The 19,381-nt window shown below is 43.9% G+C and overlaps 1 protein-coding gene and 1 pseudogene across 3 annotated transcripts in view; one reads left to right on the forward strand and one right to left on the reverse strand.

Moving 5' to 3' along the window:
* Window positions 1–1,733: 1,733 nt before the first annotated feature.
* Klhl22 (kelch like family member 22) overlaps window positions 1,734–19,381 on the reverse strand; it is a 39,384-nt gene continuing 21,736 nt past the window's right edge. For all 3 annotated transcript variants that reach the window (XM_076867034.1, XM_076867026.1, XM_076867030.1), the window contains exons 5-7: window positions 11,921–12,113; window positions 6,319–6,552; window positions 1,734–2,736 (exon numbers count right to left, since the gene is read on the reverse strand). In XM_076867034.1, coding sequence (XP_076723149.1) covers window positions 2,371–2,736; window positions 6,319–6,552; window positions 11,921–12,113 — 793 coding nt within the window. In that variant the 3' untranslated portion in view covers window positions 1,734–2,370. The remainder of the gene's footprint in view (window positions 2,737–6,318; window positions 6,553–11,920; window positions 12,114–19,381) is intronic.
* LOC143412007 (large ribosomal subunit protein eL32 pseudogene) lies at window positions 17,350–18,293 on the forward strand (annotated as a pseudogene).

The following is a 19,381-nucleotide window of genomic DNA, read 5'->3' on the forward strand; positions in this document are numbered from 1 at the left end:
CCAACCAAGAAGCCCAATTCTGGCCATCTAGCTCTGGCCAGGGTGACTTCCTGAAGGAGGTGGACCTTGAGGGAGGGTTTTTCATGAGAGAAAGTTCTAAAGAGTATGGCCACAGGAGGGTCCAGCTAGACTGCCCAAGCCCACAGGCAGGACTGCTTAGATTCACAGGCAGGAGAATGTGGTGCCCATGTATGCCAAGTGGACCTTTGAGGAGTGACAACTGTAGACTGGGCTACCACCCAGTCTTGCCAGAGTACACTCCACCCTCTTTATACTACCCAGAACTCAGCAGGCTCTTGTCCTTCTGCAGATCAGATACCTACTGCAAGCTTGTGGCCATGATTAGCTCGGGTGAGGACAGTGCTAGCAGGCTGGAGACATGTTGCAGAGAGTGGCTAAACATTTCTGGCACTCTTCCTTTTCAGAAACCTCCGGGGTCCTGCAGGAACTGCTGCCCTGGCCTGCTAAATGGTGGCAGAGATGTAGGAAGCAGGGTCCGAGATGGACAGAGTAAGTTCCCTCACTGAGCCCATGTTCTTGCATCTCATCCTCAGGAGCAGGGGAGATGACACCACATATGGCCATCCTGCCCAATTGGAAGGGACCCACTTGAGGTCAACACTGGGTATGCTACACTGAGGTGTCTATGAGCAATGTCCTATCCTCAGAGGTATCCAGGTCCCAAGATGAAGGTTACACAGGCAGCCCTGAGAGTAAATGTCAACTCTAAGGGGCCCACAGTCCTCAGGGGATCCCAAAAGGAGAATACAGAGCAACCCATTATCTGTACCTCTGCCACAATCCTCCCATCAAGTGAAATGTATTGTTTCTCCATTCTTTCCTCTTCCATGACAGGGTACTAGTGAGATGACCTGGTCATTCCCATGCTCTGCCCAGTTGCCTGCCCAACCCATTTGCACAATTTCCTTCAGGGAGGCCTGCAGTATGAACTTGAAAGTGTAGAAGGAAACATGTTCAAGTGGAAGGAAGCTTTGTGTATCCTGGAAGCTGGGCAGAGTGGCAAGGTTTGTGCCAGATCCCCAGCTGATCCGTTGCGGGCACAGGATGTGTCTGATAACTCCTAGTTGGGAGGAGAGGCACTGGTGAAAATAGCCCAGGGTAGGTCTCATCTGTTGTACCAGCATGGTCGTTGAAACAAGATATCTGAGGGTCATCTAGTGAATGCCTGAGAAATGCAGTCAGGAAGTGGGGAGGAGCTAGGCATAGGTGCCTCAATTAGGACAGTGTCTCATGGTTCTTCCCTTGATGCCACTTCCCTCCCCAAGTGCTGAGGCCAGGACTTTATCTGTCTGCCCCCCACTGTTTGTTTATTTTTACAGTGCTAGGGATCAAACTCCCAGGACCTTGCACATGCTAGGCAAGTGCTATACCACTGAACTGCACCACCTATCCTAAGAGATTTCTAGTTGGAGATGGACTAAAGTTCAACAGGCCTTGGATGGTAGACTTCACTAGAGAGGTTGTTCAAGCAGGTGCAACAGTCATCTGCCACAAGAGCAGGGCAGGCTCCTGGTTCCCTGATGACCACCCTGTCAGCTTGTAGATTTTACTATGCCTCTCTGAGGGAGGACCATGATTTCCAGGTGTTGGATGGGGCCTCATCTCTTCCATGCCACAGCCCATCCTGCAAGGTAGCTCTGACCTTGCAAATCTATGCCTCCCTGGGATGCCACTGGGACACACTGGAAAGGAATTGAGTCTGGACACAGGAAAATAGTTAACACCTTTAGTATAATGCTTTATTTCATTTATCAACAACATGGGATCAGAAAAACAGCAGTAGGGGATCTTTTCATGGCTAGAACCAGTCCCAGGCAACTTTGAATCTGCTCTTTCTCTGTCCCCTGGGAGTTCCCAACTGCTCAAGGCCCTGGTTGCTACTAGGCAGCACTCAGGACTGCTCATCAAGCCCTACCCTGTTCATGGAAAGGGCACCATGTGCCTCAGCCCCTCTCACCTGGGTTGTTAGTCCTCAGGTCCTTTTGGATAAGGGATCTTCTTAGCCCAACAGGGACCAGATCCAGGGAAAGTGGGGGAAAGCCAAGACAGCTGGTGATGCCAGTACTCACTGAGGAGAACTGGGCCTGGTCACTCCCTCAGAGGACCACAGCTTTTTGGGAGCATTTCCCATGGTAACATAAACCATAGCCACAGAGTCTGCACCAGCCCCACAAATGCTGTATAAGTCTGTCAAGGGGCTGAGTGAAGAAGGGCATCAGAAGCCAGTGAGCCACAGGTGCCAGGAGGATGGTCCTCCACCCTGGAGCCAGGCCCTGGCTCAGGCCCTATGAGTCTTACTACTCTTACAGTCCCTGCCACCCCACCCTCTGATGCTGGGAACTGGAGCCCCTAGTCCTCACTAGAGTTGTCAAACTCCTCCCAATCTGACACACTCATCACCTCAGAGGCGAAGTCCGGGTCGGCCTGGCTGCGGTCGGGGGTCCCACGGGGTGGCTCAAGGAGCAGGGAGCGGGGCAGAGTGAGCACGCAGGCCGCCAGGCCAGAGATGGAGTTGTCCAGCTGGGGCCCCTCCTCCCAGCAGTCCTTCTCGACATCATAGATGTGCACATAGCCTGTGCGGCTGCCACGGTTGTGAGAGCGGCCACCCAGCACATAAATCCTGCTGTCCAGCACGGCAATGCCAGGCTCGCCATGTCCAGCTGGGAGTGGGCAGACAGAAGACCATTGCCCAGATGTGCAGCTGTAGCAGGCCACCTGCAAAGCCAAAGCAAGGGTCAAACCTGGGTGCCTGCTGGGACAGGCTGCCAACCCATCCCTGGCCAGCTGACCAATGCAGCCTTAGTTACCTGTCAATCTCTGATAGACCTTGGAAGAATGATGCAGTGCCAAAGCTAAAACATCCTGCCCATGGGGCAACCTGATGCTGACCTGCCCAGAGATGGCCAGGTCTGCAGGAGGCCCACTCTTGGCCCCTTGTCTGGAATATATTGCTCCCTCTGACATCACTTGGATATAAGGCCTTCATCCAGGTTACCCAACCCATGGCCAGCTTTTGCCTACCATATGTGCAGTTGTCTCCCCTTCAGCAGGCTGTCATTTTGCACAGGTACTGCTTCTCTTCTCTCCATAACACTGAAGCTGACTGATGACAAGGATCCCACTTCTACATCTTTACCTCTCCCTACAGTAAAAATCACTAGCAGGTAGTACAAAGTGAAAGTAGTTGCTTACTAATCATGACCATCAACATTCTCGTCTTCAAAATTATCCAAAACAGTAAACAAAGACATAGGAAAACGTTCCACCTAATGCAAGACATGCAAAACTGAAATGTCCCCCCTTTCTAGGGCAAGAAAAACAAAAATCCAATTGTGCTGAAGGTGTGGTAAAGCCATACTACTTATAAGTCAGGAAAGGAATTTGTCAATATGTATTAAGAGCCATAAAAATCTTATCTTCTTGACTAACCACTGTGATTTACTAGCTTTAGTAGGCAGAGTAACAGTCCTCCAAATACATCCAGCCCCAATCTCTGGAACCTGTGAATATGTTACCTTATGTGGCAAAAGTAACTCTGCAGATGGGGTTAAAGGTGTGTACTTCAATGTGGGATTTCTTTTTTTTGGGGGGGTAGATTTATTTACAATATCGTACAGAGTAGTTTCACTGAGTCCACCAACTTAAGAAGGTTCAATTTATGATTTTTCAACTTTATGATGGAAAAGTGATACACATTCTGTAGAAATCCTTTGAACTGTGACCTTTACAGGGATGAGGCATATGTGGTATGATTCTCTTTTGCAATGCTAGGCAGAGGGAGCAAGCTTCCAGTCAGTCACTCAATAACGAGAGTAAACAACCAGGTTGCTATAGTATATTATGTGGCTAAACTGTGATGTTTTGGTAGGTTAGGTGAATTAAATGCAGTTTTGACCTAGGATATTTTCAGTTTACTACGAGTTTATCAAAGACATAACCCCACTATAAATGGAAGAGCATTTGCACAAGTCCTCAAAAGTGGAAAGGGAGGGCTGGGGATGTGGCTCAAGCGGTAGCGCGCTCGCCTGGCATGCGTGCGGCCTAGGTTCGATCCTCAGCACCACATACAAACAAAGATGTTGTGTCCGCCGAAAACTAAAAAAATAAATACTAAAAATAAATAAATAAATAAAAAAGTGGAAAGGGAAAGCCAGACAGAAGAGAGAAATGAAAAGGACTCAATCTGCCCTCACTGACTTTGAAGATGAGCGGCTTCTAGAAGCCTTTAACCAACAGTCAGCTAGTCCTATTACCACCAATGACTGAATTCTGCCAAAAGCCCAAGTAAGCAGAAAGGGACCCTTCCCTAGGGCCTCCATGAAGGAAAGATGCCCATAACACCTTGACTTCTGCCTGTTAAACTTATGACCTACAGAACCATAATAATAAACTTATGTTAAGTTGCTAAGTTTGTGGAGATTCGTTATGGCAGCAATCAAAAACTAATTGTACTGGCCCAGGTTCTTACCATGAGAGGGTGTGTTAAACCCAGACAGCCAAGTCCCATCCCTAGAGCTTCTGAATGAGGAGTCTGGGGGGCTGAGCCTGAGAACCTGCCTTCTTTTTTTTTTTTTTTTTTTTAAATATTTATTTTTTAGTATTCGGCGGACACAACATCTTTGTTTGTATGTGGTGCTGAGGATCAAACCCGGGCCGCACGCATGCCAGGCGAGTGTGCTACCGCTTGAGCCACATCCCCAGCCCAGAACCTGCCTTCTTAATGCAGCAATCCCAGGTGAGGTGGAGGCTACTAGTTTGGGGACCATGCTTTGAGAACCTCTGCATGAAACTAAGGAAAGAATCCAAAATGCCTGAAAAGCTGTTCAAATCAAATATTATTCATCATGTTATATAGAATGGTTAAATCTGTAAGAATCCAAATGACACATAAGTTTGAAAGAATGCTACAAAGCTATGGGAGGGGCAGGACAGGCTACGGTTATGAAAACTGAGTGTTAAACTGAAGAATGCCCAGAACAAATGTAAGCAAGGGAAGCATATTGGGATGCTCTCTGATGGGATTAGGTAGAAACCATTCAAAGCATTCACAGTTAGAAAAACTGAATTCTAATGATGCAGGGACCAGTTAGGAAACTAGTTTTCCTCACCTTTATCTATTTTTTATAGCCATATTCTGCAATGTGGTTATATTAACTTAATAATAAGTTTCTTACTTTAAGCTGGTATTGAACTCCTGGGCTCAAGCTATCCTCATCCCAAGTAGCTAGGATTATTCATGCCACAATACCCAGCAATATAAGTTTTAAGTTTTTACTAATAATAAAGGCACAAGTGAAACTATTCTATACGATGTTGTAATGGTGGACACAAGTCATTATATGTTTATTTAAACCCATAGAATGTGCAAGACCAAGAGTGAAACTTCAGGGCTGGGGTTGTAGCTCAGTGGTAAAGAGCTCGTCTAGCATGTGTGAGGTTTGATCCTCAGCACCACATAAAAAAATAAATAAATAAAATAAAGGTATTGTGTCCTCTACTACTACTAAAAAAAAAAAAAAAAAAGTGAACCTTCATGTAAACTTGACTTGGGGTTTAAGATGTGCCAGTGCAGTTCTGTTTCCTTGTTGCCATGTCCTAAGCTGCTTTCTTATGCTAATTCTTTTACCATTATGTTCTGCCTCACCTTGGGCCCAGAAGTATGATGCCAGCTGTCTATGAAATGAGACCTTTGAAACTGAGCTCCCAACAAAATTTTCCTCCTTTAAAATTTTTCTTGTCAGTTCTTTTGATCATACTGATGAATAAGTGGACTAAAATAAGCAGTATCATATCAGGCTTGGTAGAAAGGAATCCAGAAGTCACTATGGAAGCACTTGGGGCCTGGCTGCTAAGCTTGCTCTCCTGGCCCAAACTCTGTACAATGCCACACTGGTCACAGGGAATTGTTAGCCTGGGAGTGGTCACTTGAACTGATGGGGGCACACCAGCACATTACTTTTTGTCTTAGTGGTATATATTCAGTAGCTGGTCTATGATATAAAAAAAAAAAAGTGAAATCAGAAGCCTTGTTTTTTGTTCTAGTTGTTCAACTTTTTGAAAGATTCAGTGAGAGATCTAAGTATCCTTCCAATAAATTCTTTTTTGTTTAAAAAAAAAAAAAAGAGATACGATACTGTAGGTTTACGGACTTAACACATATGGTCCTCCCCGTATTTGGGCAGGCTGTGCAAGTGTAGGGACAGAAAATACATGGGAGCTATCTACATCTTCTGTTCATGTGCTATGAACTTAAAACTGCTCTGATGACCTAAGTGGGCAGCCTTGGCCCTGGCTTACCTGGTGCACGTCCCTCCTATAGCCGGCATCATTGTTGCTGCCCCCAATCACATACAGCTTGTCTAGGAGAGTGGCCATGCCATGCCAGGCTCGCCGCACAGGCCCATCTGCCAGTGTGTGCCAGGTATTGCTGCCTGGGTCGTAACAATGTGTCTCTTTCAGGTAGTCTTCCCCTCTGCGGCCACAGGTAACATACATCTTCCCCTCTAGTGTTGCACCTGCGTGGGCATACACCTGTGTGGGGCCACCAAGAGAACCAGGGAAGGGAAGGAAGAAAAGTGCAAGAGTGAAAAAAACAGCCAAGCAGCTTCTGCCAAAACCAATCACCACCTCACACCTGCCTGATGACACTTCAAGGTTTCACCACTTCCTGATTTGTTCCTGACATGCTAGGGAGACTATTCCCTGGCTTCTTGCTGGACTTATACTCCTGTTCATTGACCCCTGACTTCTTCCCAATAGGGGACTCATGTACAGACCCAGAGATCAAATGTGACCTTTGTCTTTCCTCTGTCCCTAAAGGAAACATCTGTGGGGGGGACTCTAAGAAAATCAAGGTATTTTTTACAGCCAGTCAGGGAGAAGGCCACAGCACAGGGAAACGATCACCCATTCTCAGTGGCCTCCATTGTACCCACTCTCACCAGCCAAGCAACCTTCCAGGCTTTCTGACCCAGCTTTCCAAATCTGTCTGGAGATCGTACCTACCAACATGAAACTTGGCATGAGGAGGAAAAGGTCAAACAAACAAACAAAAAAAAATCAAATATAGTTGGCCTTCCATATCTATAGGTTCTATATATATGGATTTAACCAACCATGGATTGAAAATACATTCCTCACACTGGCCCTACTGCCTCCAGGACTCACTCATTTACACCCAGAAGGCCAACACATAGCAAGCACTGCTTGGTTTGGAGGGAGAGAAACCCACAGTGGGTAGAGGCTCCAGGAGAGTCAAGACCAATAGTCACTAACTTAGGCCATATTACTGGAGCAAAGAGACAGAGAGGTGGATAGAATAGTGGGCAGAAAACATACCAAGGGTTTTGGTCTTCTATCATCAACGTGGAAGTTTATTTTTTAACAAAACATTTAATTTTAAGATAAGTGTAGATGCATATGTACACATAGTTGGAAGAAATAGAGACCCCTCCACACTTTCCTTCAATGGTGAGAGTTTGTGTATCTATATTGCAATTCCTTGATTGGGATACTGACAGTGATGTAGTCCCAGAACATTTCTATTACCACCAGGATTTCCCAGTTGCCCTTTTATGTGTAAATGGAGTCACTTATGGAGCTGGAAGGGCCAGGAAGGCAGGTTCCCTCATGCACATATGACTATGTTAAGAACCATTAAAAAGGATCTCTATAACAAAAACAACTTCCAGGTAAATTACTTTTATAAGGACATTCTCTAGCAACAGCCCAATATTAGTGATTAGTAATTGCCAATTCTTGAAATGAGCTCCTACTATAGTCAACGAGGTTTATTTCAAAACAGTTTATGTTGAATTCTTTTTGTTTTTAAAGGCTTTTCCTTGCCCTACCTGTTGTAGATGGACTTATGGTCGGCCAATAGCTTGCATATTCTGGACTGCAATCCCTTACTATTCCAGAATAAATGCTTTGTTCTGGAGATGTGGTCTCTTTGTTATTCAATTTAAGTTGACAACAATCACATGCACTTTCCTGACACCCTAAACTTCTACACTTCATCCCTGGCAACCACCAATCTCTTCTTCACTTCTATAGTCTTGCTAAGTAAATTAGGTGCAGTGGCAAAATCTATAATCCCAGCAACTTGGGAGGCTAAGGGAGGAGGATCACAAGTTTGAGGACAGCTTGGGCAAGGACAATTTAGCAAGACCCTATCTCAAAAAAAAAAAAAAAAAGGGAGGCAGGGCTGGGAATGCAGCTCAGTGGCAGAGTGCTTACCTAGCAGATGTGAGGCACTGGGTTTGATCCTTAGCACCACATAAAACCAAAGAAAAAAAACAAAGGCATTCTGTCTATATACAACTACCAAAAAAAAAATAAATAAATAAATATTTTTAAAAGGGGCTGAAAATGTAGTTCAGTGGTAAAGCACCCCTGGATTTGATATCGGTATAGTGTGTCACACACACAGTTAGAAAAATGAAACCAATATATAACCTTTTAGACTAGCTTTTTCCTGTGTGTATTGTTATGTTTTTTGGCCCGGTACTGGGAATTGAACCCAGAAGTGCTCTGCCACTAAGGTACATTCCAGTCCTTTTATTTTGAGACAGGGACTCTGCTAAGTTGCTGAAGCAAGTCACACTCTTTGGAATCACTGGTATTACCAGAGTGCACTAAAGAACCCAGCTTCAGATTGATTTTCTTTTCTTTTTTTCTTTTCTTTTCTTTTTTTTTTTTTTTTAAAGAGAGAGTGAGAGAGGAGAGAGAGAGAGAGGGAATTTTTTTTTTTAATATTTATTTTTTAGTTATCAGCGGATACAACATCTTTGTTTGTATGTGGTGCTGAGGCTCGAACCCTGGCCACACGCATGCCAGGCGAGCGCGCTACTGCTTGAGCCACATCCCCAGCCCCTTCAGATTGATTTTCTATGCCTAACCAGGTTCTCCCAGGTTGTTGTGTTTACCCATAGTTGGTTCCTTTTATTGCTATGTTGTCTACAACAGCTTATTTAACCATTCACCTGTTGAAGGACATTCATCTATTTACAATGAGATCCTACTAGAGCCGATGAGGTTTATTTCAGAACAGTTTATGTGAACTTCTCTTTGTTTTGTAGTTCCTAGCTATTACCAATAAAGCTGCTATTAATATTTATGTACAGAGAAGTTTTTATTTCTCTGGGAAAAATCTCCAGGATGGCAATGCTGAATTGCAATGATAGTTGGAAGAAGCTGCCACACTCTTCCCAGAGGGTATACCGTCTACATCTGTTTTTTTTTTTTTTTGCAGCACTGCAGATAAAATTCAGGGCTTCACACATACTAGGTAAGAACTCTACCACTGAGCTACACTCCTAACCCTGTCACTTCTTTTTATTTCCATCATTATGATAAGTCATTCTCTAACTGTGGCTTTAATTTATATACTTTCTCATGTGTTTATCTACTATCTTTATAGCTTCTTCCATGAAGTCTCTTCATATCTTTTGTACCTTCTTAATAAGATTATGTGTGTGTGTGTGTGTGTAGTTTTAGAATTCTTTATATATTCAATACTAGTCCTTTCTCAGATATGTGGTTTACACAGATTTTTTTCTCACTCTATAGTTTCTTTTCATTCACTTAAGAGAGTCTTTCTCAAGCAAAAGTTTTTAAGAGGTCTAATATCAGTTTTTCTTTTTATGGTTCTTGCATTTGAGGTCAAGTCTAAAAACTCACCAACCCTAGATCCTGAAGATTCCTTCTTCTTCTTTTTTTTTTTTCTAAAAATTTTATAGTTTTACATTACTTAAGTCTCTGAACCATAGTGAGTTACCTCCAAACCACAACTTAGTCCACATATTTCCTTCCACCTCAACAGTCCCAGCCCAGCACAGGCCCTAGTAAAGGAGTTGCACTATTTTCCTTGCTTGTTTGTATTCATTCAGGCCTTTCTGTCTTCACAAGTGCTTCCCAAGCTTCCTCCTTCTCAGGGCAGACTGTGAAGTCACTTCTGCCCTGGAAGGTTAGTCCTCCCATGAAAACAGATGCCTGTTTTCCTTTAGGCCTCAGATGGCCCCAGACAATCCATCTTCATTGTCCTGCAAGAGTCCTGCCCGAATCAAGAAATGTTCAGTTCAATTCTGTCTTCATTTCCTTCATCCCACTTACTAGTTTAACTACATTACTGGCTGGGTAGTTAATAATGGTCTCTCTTGCAAGGCTATACATCCCTTAGGAGATAAAGTTTGTTATTTCTTACAACCATTGGATCCCCAGCATTTGGTATACGGTAGGTGGTTAGTAGTAGTAGAAGGGATGATGAGCACAGCATGAAGGTGAACTGGTCTCCAGGAAGTAGCTAGCTGAAGGCCAAGGTAGTCCCTCTGTGGCCAACTGGAGAACTGCAGCTCCCTCCCCAACCGAATTTCACTGCTCCAAAACTGCCCAAGCCCCTCCCCCACTGGCCTTCCAAGACTCTGGGAATGGAATCTGGAAGCCTTCCTCATCCATCAGGTTTCAAGGACACCTTCTTTTTTTTTTTTTTTTTTTTTTGGTACTGGAGATTGAACCAAGGGGTTCTTAACCATGGAGCCACATCCCCAGCCCTTGTTTATATTTTACTTAGAGACAGGATCCAAGTTGTTTAGGGCCTTGGTAAATTGCTGAGGCTGGCTTTGAACTTGCGATCCTCCTACCTCAGGCTCCCAAGCAGCTGGGTTTATAGGCATCTGACACCAGGATGGTACCTGGTGACTCCTTGATCTTTTCCATGCAAAATCTGCTCCTTTCTCCAGAGTTAGGTAAGGGAGGGTCCCTCCAAAAGACTTTCTTTCCCCAAAGAAGCTAAGGAGTAGGGAGAAGACCACAATGGGAAGAGCACAGCTGCCTGTGAGGAAGGATGATAGGAATCCACATGGGTTGTGCTAGTGACTCTGATATAGTCACAGAGGATCTGGACCCATCAGTGAAACCCTACTGAGGTCAAAGTCTCAGTCTCAAGGGGGCTTGGCAGTGGGAGAGAAAAATGTTGGGTGATGGAAAGAGGTCCCCAAGTCAGTGCTGACCAAACCTGGGGCAGAGACTATGTGAGCCTACTGTGGTGCTCCAGTGTCCCAAGAGGTGTACTCAGCCAGTGGCAGGTTCTGGGTAAACAACAATGCTGGCACTAGCAGGACATATACCTTGTTCTCCAAGGCTGCAACCTGGGAAGCAGGGAACAGCAAAGCCTCTTCCTTCCCCTGGACTCCTATAGGTGGTTTTTGGGCCAGGGGATAAAGCAGTAGGATAAAAGAGAGATAGGTACCTCTGCGTAATGAACATAATTTTGAACATCCTCAAATTGAAATAAACCCAGGTATTATTGTATAGAATGCACATTATTATTATTTTAAATCAAAGAATGAAACCTCAAAGGCTTTTTTTCTGGGGCGGGGGTGGGGTGGTGGTGGCTTCTGGAAGGCCCTGTCCTGTCTTCCAAGGAACCTGTGGTGAAGAAGTCCAAACACAAGCCTGTGAACCAGGCTGCTGAGAGCCCTCCTCTCTTTCAGGGTTCTTCTTGTTTGACATTTTTAGAAATATTCCAGCTCATTTCAGGTGGGCTTGGCGACAGATAAGGGTGAGGTTTCTATCTATATTAAACTACAGAGTAAAAGCAGCTTACTGGGCCAGTAGTGTGGTAAGGTCTCAGCATCTGAAAATTTGGAGGGGGAACTGGTCTGATGAATAGTATCTGAACTCTCTCACTGTGCCCTCTCTCCAGGTGGCCTGGCTGAACCTCAGGGGTCCTCATCGACCAACTCAGTGAAGGATCTTGGAGTCACTGTGGGCTCTGCTCACTGGGTCTGGTTCCCTGACCTGGTATTAGCACTGACTGGCCTTGACACCTGGGCCTCTCACTCTGTACATCCTGGGAAAGAGAACTGGACAGAATGCCTTTCTTGGAGGGCTTCCTTACCTCCCTCTTGAGTGGGGCTACATATGTCCAAGAGTTGGTAGCAGGGTCATAGCGCTCCACAGCATTCAAGTCATTGTGGTAGTCTCGGCCTGCCACAGCATAGATGTACCTTCCCACAACACACACACACAGGTCTGCATGCTCCTGCTGCAAGGACTGGATCTGGAACCAGCGGTTGTGTCGTGGGTCATACCTTTGAGGGAACATGAGAAAAATATATCACTGATCAGTGCCCTTAGGGCCTACACTTCCTATTCCCGCCTCTTCCCCTTTGCCACAGGATGTCCTGATGGTCCCTCCACCCTGGCAGCCCCCAGTTGCTAAGAAATGCTGACCCACAGTCATGTAAACAGGTTGCTACACACCTGCACACATGTGCATTCACATACATGGCCTGGAAGGTATGACTAGGAGCCTCCAGCATTCCTGCCTATCATGGTGGTCCCTTCTAGTTGTAACCTCTGGGGTGGTTTCTAGCCCACTCAACCATCCACCCCAGGCCATCCCACAGCCACCTCCATCTCACCTGTCCCCATTCAGTAAGGCTCCCAGTTACAGCCTCTCAACTAGATGCTCAAGTATACCCTGCACACAGTCTCCATCACACCCTCAGCCTTGCAATATCTAGCATGTGCCAGGCTCCTGTCTGCCACTTTTCATGCATCTGAAATATCTATCTTGTTCCCTGAACTCATGGCTTTCCTGATGTCCCCAACTGGAGATTTCTAGTGGGGGCACTAACTTCTGCCATGAACTATGGTCAATGGGCAAGGTCCTGTGGGTTTCTGGGAACCCACCCAAGAAGACAGACACAGGGCTGGCTGCCAGAAGCCCATAAGGCTGGAGAAGTCTGGTCCTAGGAAGTTTTTTGTCCTGAGAATACCTGGGAGTGTGACCTGCAATGTTAAGCATCCCAAGTTCGAGGTGTATGGAGAAGGCAGGGGGTTCAGTATAAGGAGGAAGGGATGCTAACCTCCTGCTGAGCCAAGCACCATTCCAGCATTGTCACTGTAGTTCCCTCTCCTGATACGGGGGCTAGCTCATGTCCTATTCACAGGTAGTATAGCTGTACCCAAGGCACAGCCCTTCCTTTCTCTTTCCCTACCAACTGTCATAAAAATGTCTAATTCCCAAACAGTAAGCATTGTTCTCCTCCCCTACATGGGATCAATCACTTCCATATTGCCTACCCCCACTATCTTCTCAGGTTTCCTCTCCTCTCCTTTGCTGTGATTCCCCTTCTGCCTGTCTGGAGTTTCTGACTCTTCACTGGGGTAATTTCAGTCACCCAGGACTGCCAACTGTTATCCATTGCTTTCTCTTACACTTTAGACCCATTCTGCAAACACCTCTCAGTCATCTCCACCTGGCTGCTCCCCTGTCCATGCTCCTGTCCACACCACCAAAGTGCCTGCTCACACCTCCAAAGCCAAACGCACAAGCTTAGCACCTGAGGCCACCACCCAAGGCCGCTGCTCTGGGGTTGCCCCAATTCCTGAAAGTCTCTACCCTTTCTCTCCACAACCAGGCCTGCCACTCTGCTGTGCCTATATGGAACACACAGATAGGTGTAGTGCTGGGTGAGAAAAAGATGAAACCTGAGCCACCAAGGGCCAGGACTTGTGAGCCTTAAGCCCCCCAACTCTATTCCTGACCCATGGCTGGCCCTTTCCCCAGAGGCAACCACAGCATCTATCAGCTGGCACTAGCATCTACCCAGCTCTGTTTCTGAAGCCTCCTTGCCCAAGTGCCCAGGGAGTTATGGCCTCTTTCAAATGAGTGTTTTATTTCTCCAGAGGAAGACCAATTCCAAGGAGAAGAAGTCTTACTTCAACTGACTTTGAAAATAATAAACTAAGTTTTATTTGGCCTTTATCTTATGCTGACTAGTGAAGAACTCAGTTTCATTCATTACTAAAACCAAAAGTTAGGGGCCAGTGATGTGGTACAGTGATAGTTCACTTTGCCTAGCACGTGTAAGGCCTTAAATTCAAAAAACAACAAAAAAAACCAAGTTAGATGTACTCTATAGCTACTCTTCCAGGACCTGTCCCCTGGCCAGCTCTTCCCCCTCTAAACAGGAATATAGGAAAGAGGTACCTCAGGAGGTGGGGCAACCAGGAGAGAAGAAATAAATCTGGATCATACCAAACTGTCCCTGTCTAGCTGGGTATACCAATGCTTTTTTTTTTTTTTTGGTACTGGAGATTGAACCCAGAGATGCTTTACCACTGAGCCACATTCCTATTCCCCCCTTGTTCTAATTTGTTTTTAATTGTTGATGGAATTAAAAAAAATTATTTATATGTGGTGCTGAGAATCAAACCAAGTGCCTCACACATGCTAGGCAAGCGCTACCACTGAGCCACAGTCCCAGGCCACATTCCCTTCCCTTTTTATTTTTCAGACAGGGTCTCATTAAGTTGTTTAGGGCCTCACTAAGTTGCTGAGGCTGTCCTCAACCTTGTGATTCTTCTGACTAAGCCTCCTAAGTCACACCTCCCAAGCACACCACTGTGTCTGGCCTAAGGCATCACTTTTAATCTCTTGGCATTCACTCAGTTTTCATACCTACCCAAAGGAGTGATATCACCTGCCTAGAAAGCTATCATAAGGGATCATAAAGTACAAGTCTTTGTTAACTTGTGAGGAGCATATAAAGGACTGGACTTCATTTTTTAACTCCTAGATCTCTGAACAGCATTTGGCTTGGGGTAAACACGCACTGTCTGTTAACTAGAAAATGAAAGAGTACTACCATTAAGGAAATCATTCATTCGTTCTACAAATACTCACTTGCTACAGCTCCTGGCGTGGGGAATTCAAAGAGGCCAGGGCCTGCCTTCTACTGCAAAAGGGGAAATAGGTTAAACAGAGCAAACCAGTGCTCAATATAATGCCAGATCCCTTGGGGCGGGGGAGTAAGCTAGGTGGAGAGAGTGGGTTATCAATCAGGGAGGGTGAAGGAGGTACAGATCTCTTCTAGTGACTAGGAAAGGCTCCCTGAGAAGGCATTGTCTGAGATCTGAATGACAGAGGTACAAGCCAAGGAAAGGTCTGGCTGGACCTGTCAGTTCAGGCTCATGGAGGACCTGTTAATTGATTGGATAGGGCTGTTCCTGTACATTGTGCTCCCTTATGCACATGCTTCTCCTCCCCTTATTTTGGAACAGGCCACATCAGCATCTGCTTCTCCCACCAGAGACAAGACCCTCTGGATACCTCTATTTGCTTCCTTCTGCTCTCCTATCTTCTCAGTTTCTTAGACTAAGTTCATTTGGATTTTGTGACTTCAGATTTAAGAAAATGTGTATGTGTACACTCACACACACTCAATCACACTGACACAATAGGTCAAAAATTTAGACATAACCAAACTTTTGTGGATTTTTTTTTTTCTTTTTTGTGTCCTGTCTTTTAAGTGCTAAGGATTGAGCCCAGGGTCTCACCCATGTTAGGAAAGGGATGTATCACTGAGCTGTATAGCTCCTCTTTATTGGATTAATTTTTCATTTTGTCAGAACAGGTCCTCAAATATTTTTCCTAATAAAAAAGTCTTTATTATTGCATAAAAAGATGTAGTTTTAGTCACTGCTATGGATTATGTTTGGGTCCTCCCAAATTCTTATGTTTAAGCCCTAATACCTTATGTGATGGTACTTGGAGATAGGGAAGTAATAAGGTCACAACAATAGGGATTCCATGATGCTATTAGTACCCTTATAAAAGGGAGAGGATAGTGCTGGCTCTCTCTACCATGTGAAGACATAGCAAGTCAGAGCCCTCACCAGGACCAACCAGCATCATAATCTTGTATTTCCTAGGATCCAATTGTGAGAAATATATGTTTGTGTTTAAGATATTCAGTCTGTGGTATTGGTTATAGCACCCTTTATTGACTAAGTAACTCTAATCCAGATTTTTTGGAATGCAAAACTATTGCAAACTCAGAGATGAAATCTAGAGCTGGTACAAAAATTTAACAAGGGAGGGTCCTTGTTAAATTTAGTAGGTTGTTTTTCCTCTGTATTTCTATGACTTAAGCATTTCCCTGACTATTAATGTTTTAAAATCTATCCAAAAAATTCTAAATTTAAATATACTTTAAAATATTAACAGTCATGGCAATGCAAAAGGAGAAAAAAAAAACCCAAATTATTATTTTAGGTAAAGTCAGGGCATATGACAACATGGGAAAGGCTACTACTAAATGTTAAGTACTAGGGGTACTGGTACCCAGAAGGAAAAGTATAAGAACAACCTGGGCAATTGCTGTGGTTTGGATGACTGTCTGAGGTTCATATACGAAGAGTTGGTCCTCAAGGTGGCAGTACTGGGAATACTATAGACCTTTAAGATGCTAGGCCTAATGGGAGGTCCTCAGGTCACTAAGAAGACTGTGGGACAGTGGTCTCTTCCTCTCTTTCTGCATCCTAGTTCGAGGTGTGACTACTTGGTCCAGCTTACATGCTCCCACTATTACCATCTGCCCTCACAGAGGCCAAATCAATGGGTACCCCCCGACACACATGACTTGATCTTAGAACTTGAACCTCCAAAACTATGAACTAAATAAACCTTTTCTCTTTATAAATTAGTTGCCTCAGGTATTTCATTATAGTAAGGTGATGCAATCAAATAAATATAGATGCAATCAAAGAAAGAAGAGAAAATGTATCATCATGGAGGCAAATACAATTTGCTTTAAGAAAGGTAAATTTTCACATGCAGTTTATGTATCCATGCTGGGGAATGAACCCAGGGAACTCTACCATTGAGCTATATACCCAGCCCTTTTTATTATTTTTAAAATTTTGAGACAGGGTAGAGTTGCCCAGGCTGGCCTCAAACTTGCCATCCTCCTGCCTGAACCACCATGCCCTGTTTGTATCGGAGCTTAAGGCTATAACCTGGCAAGTACTAACTCCTTAGAATGCAAACTCTAACCTACCGCAAAATATTTCTTTTTTATATTCTAAGGCTTGTGAACTATGAAGGGGGAAAATGGAGAAAGAGCCAATCTCTTAGAACATTCAAATGAAGAAACTCAGGGTTGCTCTCTGCTTCCTGTTTGCCATGTCCTAAACCACTTTCCTCCTCCATGCCCTTCTGTCATGATGTTCTGCTTCATCTTGGACCCAACGCAAAGGAGTCAACTATCTATGAACTGAGACTTCTGAACTGGCCTTGGGTATGCTAGCAAGTGCTCTACCACTGAGCTATACCTCCAGCCCTGTTTTAAAAAATACCTTTATTTTATTTATTTACTTTTATATGGTGCTGAGGATCAAACCCAGTGCCTCACATGTGCCAGGCAAGCACTCTGCCACTGAGCTCAACCCCAGTCTGGTCTGGTTTTTTAAAGAATGCTGTGGGGTCTGTTGCTCCATGCTGTCTACAAAGGTAGCAGCCATCTCCTATTTGGCATCATGGCTCCCCTCAGACCTCTGGTGAAACCCAAAATTGTCAAAAAGAGGACCAAGAAGTTCATCTGGCATCTGGTCAGACCAATATGCCAAAAGTAAGCACAACTGGTAGAAACCCAGAGATACTGACAAAAGGGTACAGAGAAGATTAAGGGCTAGATCCTTATGACAAACATTGGTATGAGAGCAGCAGGAAAACAAAGCATGTGTTGCCCAGAGGCCTCCAGAAGTTCCTGATCCACATTATCAAGGAGCTGGAAGTGCTACTAATGTGCAACAAACCTTCCTGTACTATGACTGCTCACCATGTTTCCTTCAAGAACCTTAAAGTCAGCATGGAACAGCCCAGCAGGCCATCAGATTCACCAATTCCAATACCAGACTGAGTAGGAAAGAAAATGAACAGGTGGCTCATGTGCACATTTTTTTTGTATGCTTAAATAAACTATAAAAACTGCCAAAAAGAAAAGAAAACCAACCTTGACTATTCTTGCATGTACACCTTTCCCAATTCGTTTTGAAATTATATTATCTTGTCCTAGAGAAAAATATGTTTATATTTTGTGTTTCATTACATTTAGTATAATAATTTGCAGAGGACTTGGTATAACTCTGTTTATGTAGGTCCTATATGCTCTTAAGTAAAGTAGTATAGCTTATCCATAAAAATCTTACACATTTTATAGTTATTCTTAGATATTTTATAATTTCCCTGCTTTGTATGGGATCCTTTTTTGATATTTTAAAAAATTGTTTTGTCTCTATTATTAAAGCTACTGATGTTCTTAAATTGATCTTCTAACTAGCTATTTTATTAATGTTTTCATAAATTTTTACTTGATATTCTAGGATTTTTCAGGGTAGTTTTCTCTTTCTAATCCACTTACCCCATATTTCTTTCTTTTTGTCTTATTGTTTAGAGCTTCAAATACCATGCTGACTATTAACAACATTATAATGGATATCATATCTTCCCTGTCTTATTTCTAATTTCTATTTTAGAGAAATTATTTCCAGAATAAGATGTTTCCCTATTTTTCTTACTAGATATTCTTTATTAAGTTAAGAAAATTAATTTTTCTGACCTGAGAGGAGGTTTTATCACATGTGCCTGTTGAACTTAACAACTGATTGGCATTTGTCAGCTCTACAGTTTTTCTACATATGACAATATGTATGTGTCATGAATTACACTCAAATACTTTATAATGTTTAATGATCTTTACATTCCTGTAATTAAAACCATAAATCAGGAAAAATAAAATTAAAAAAGAAATTCAGGGCTAAAGTGGTAGAATGTTCAGCATACATGAGGCCCCAGGTTCAATGTCCAGGAATACACACATACACACAAAAGATGCATTTGGTAGTTTGGAGACCACTGGTAGTTGAAGAAAGTTTCTCATTTTGTAGAAATGATAGAAAAACAAGTTATCTGGTAGGCAGGTCAGCATGCCATGGCCCTCCCCACCACCTCAACCCTGTGAGTGCCTACTCTTTTCAAGGCATGTGTCACCAACTCTACCTACCATTGTGATCCAGTTCCCAGTCTGGAGTTTGAGACTGTGGTTATTGATTACAGGGGTTAATATTAGCTTCAGCCAGAGTTGGGCTTTGGTTTTATAGCACATGTCTACCAGAAGTGAATCTGGACTATTGTCTTGAGCAAAACTGAGATCAACGGCCCATTATAGGAGGACAGGGTACAGGGGCAGGCAGACTACCTAGCTGTCACCCCCAGGGAATGGACGCAGAATTGTCTACAACTTCTATCTACAGAGATTTGCTTTACAGATTTGTGGGTTGCTTTAGGCAAGGAGGCTTGGCCTTGGTCCCACAGCTGCAAAACTGAAGGAAGTTTTGAGGCTTGGCCAGAGAGAAGCCTGAACCTGGGGTAGTCACACCCATTAGGGACAGACAGCATTTGGTTAGAGAGAAAATGAAGGTAGTTATTTCCTTCTTTCTGAACTCTGTCATTCCTCATATTTAATCACAACATATTACTGGCAAGTTTTAGGTCACATTGGTATAACAA

The sequence above is a fragment of the Callospermophilus lateralis genome, chromosome 1 (assembly GCF_048772815.1).
Source record: "Callospermophilus lateralis isolate mCalLat2 chromosome 1, mCalLat2.hap1, whole genome shotgun sequence".
Taxonomy (NCBI): Eukaryota; Metazoa; Chordata; class Mammalia; order Rodentia; family Sciuridae; genus Callospermophilus; species Callospermophilus lateralis.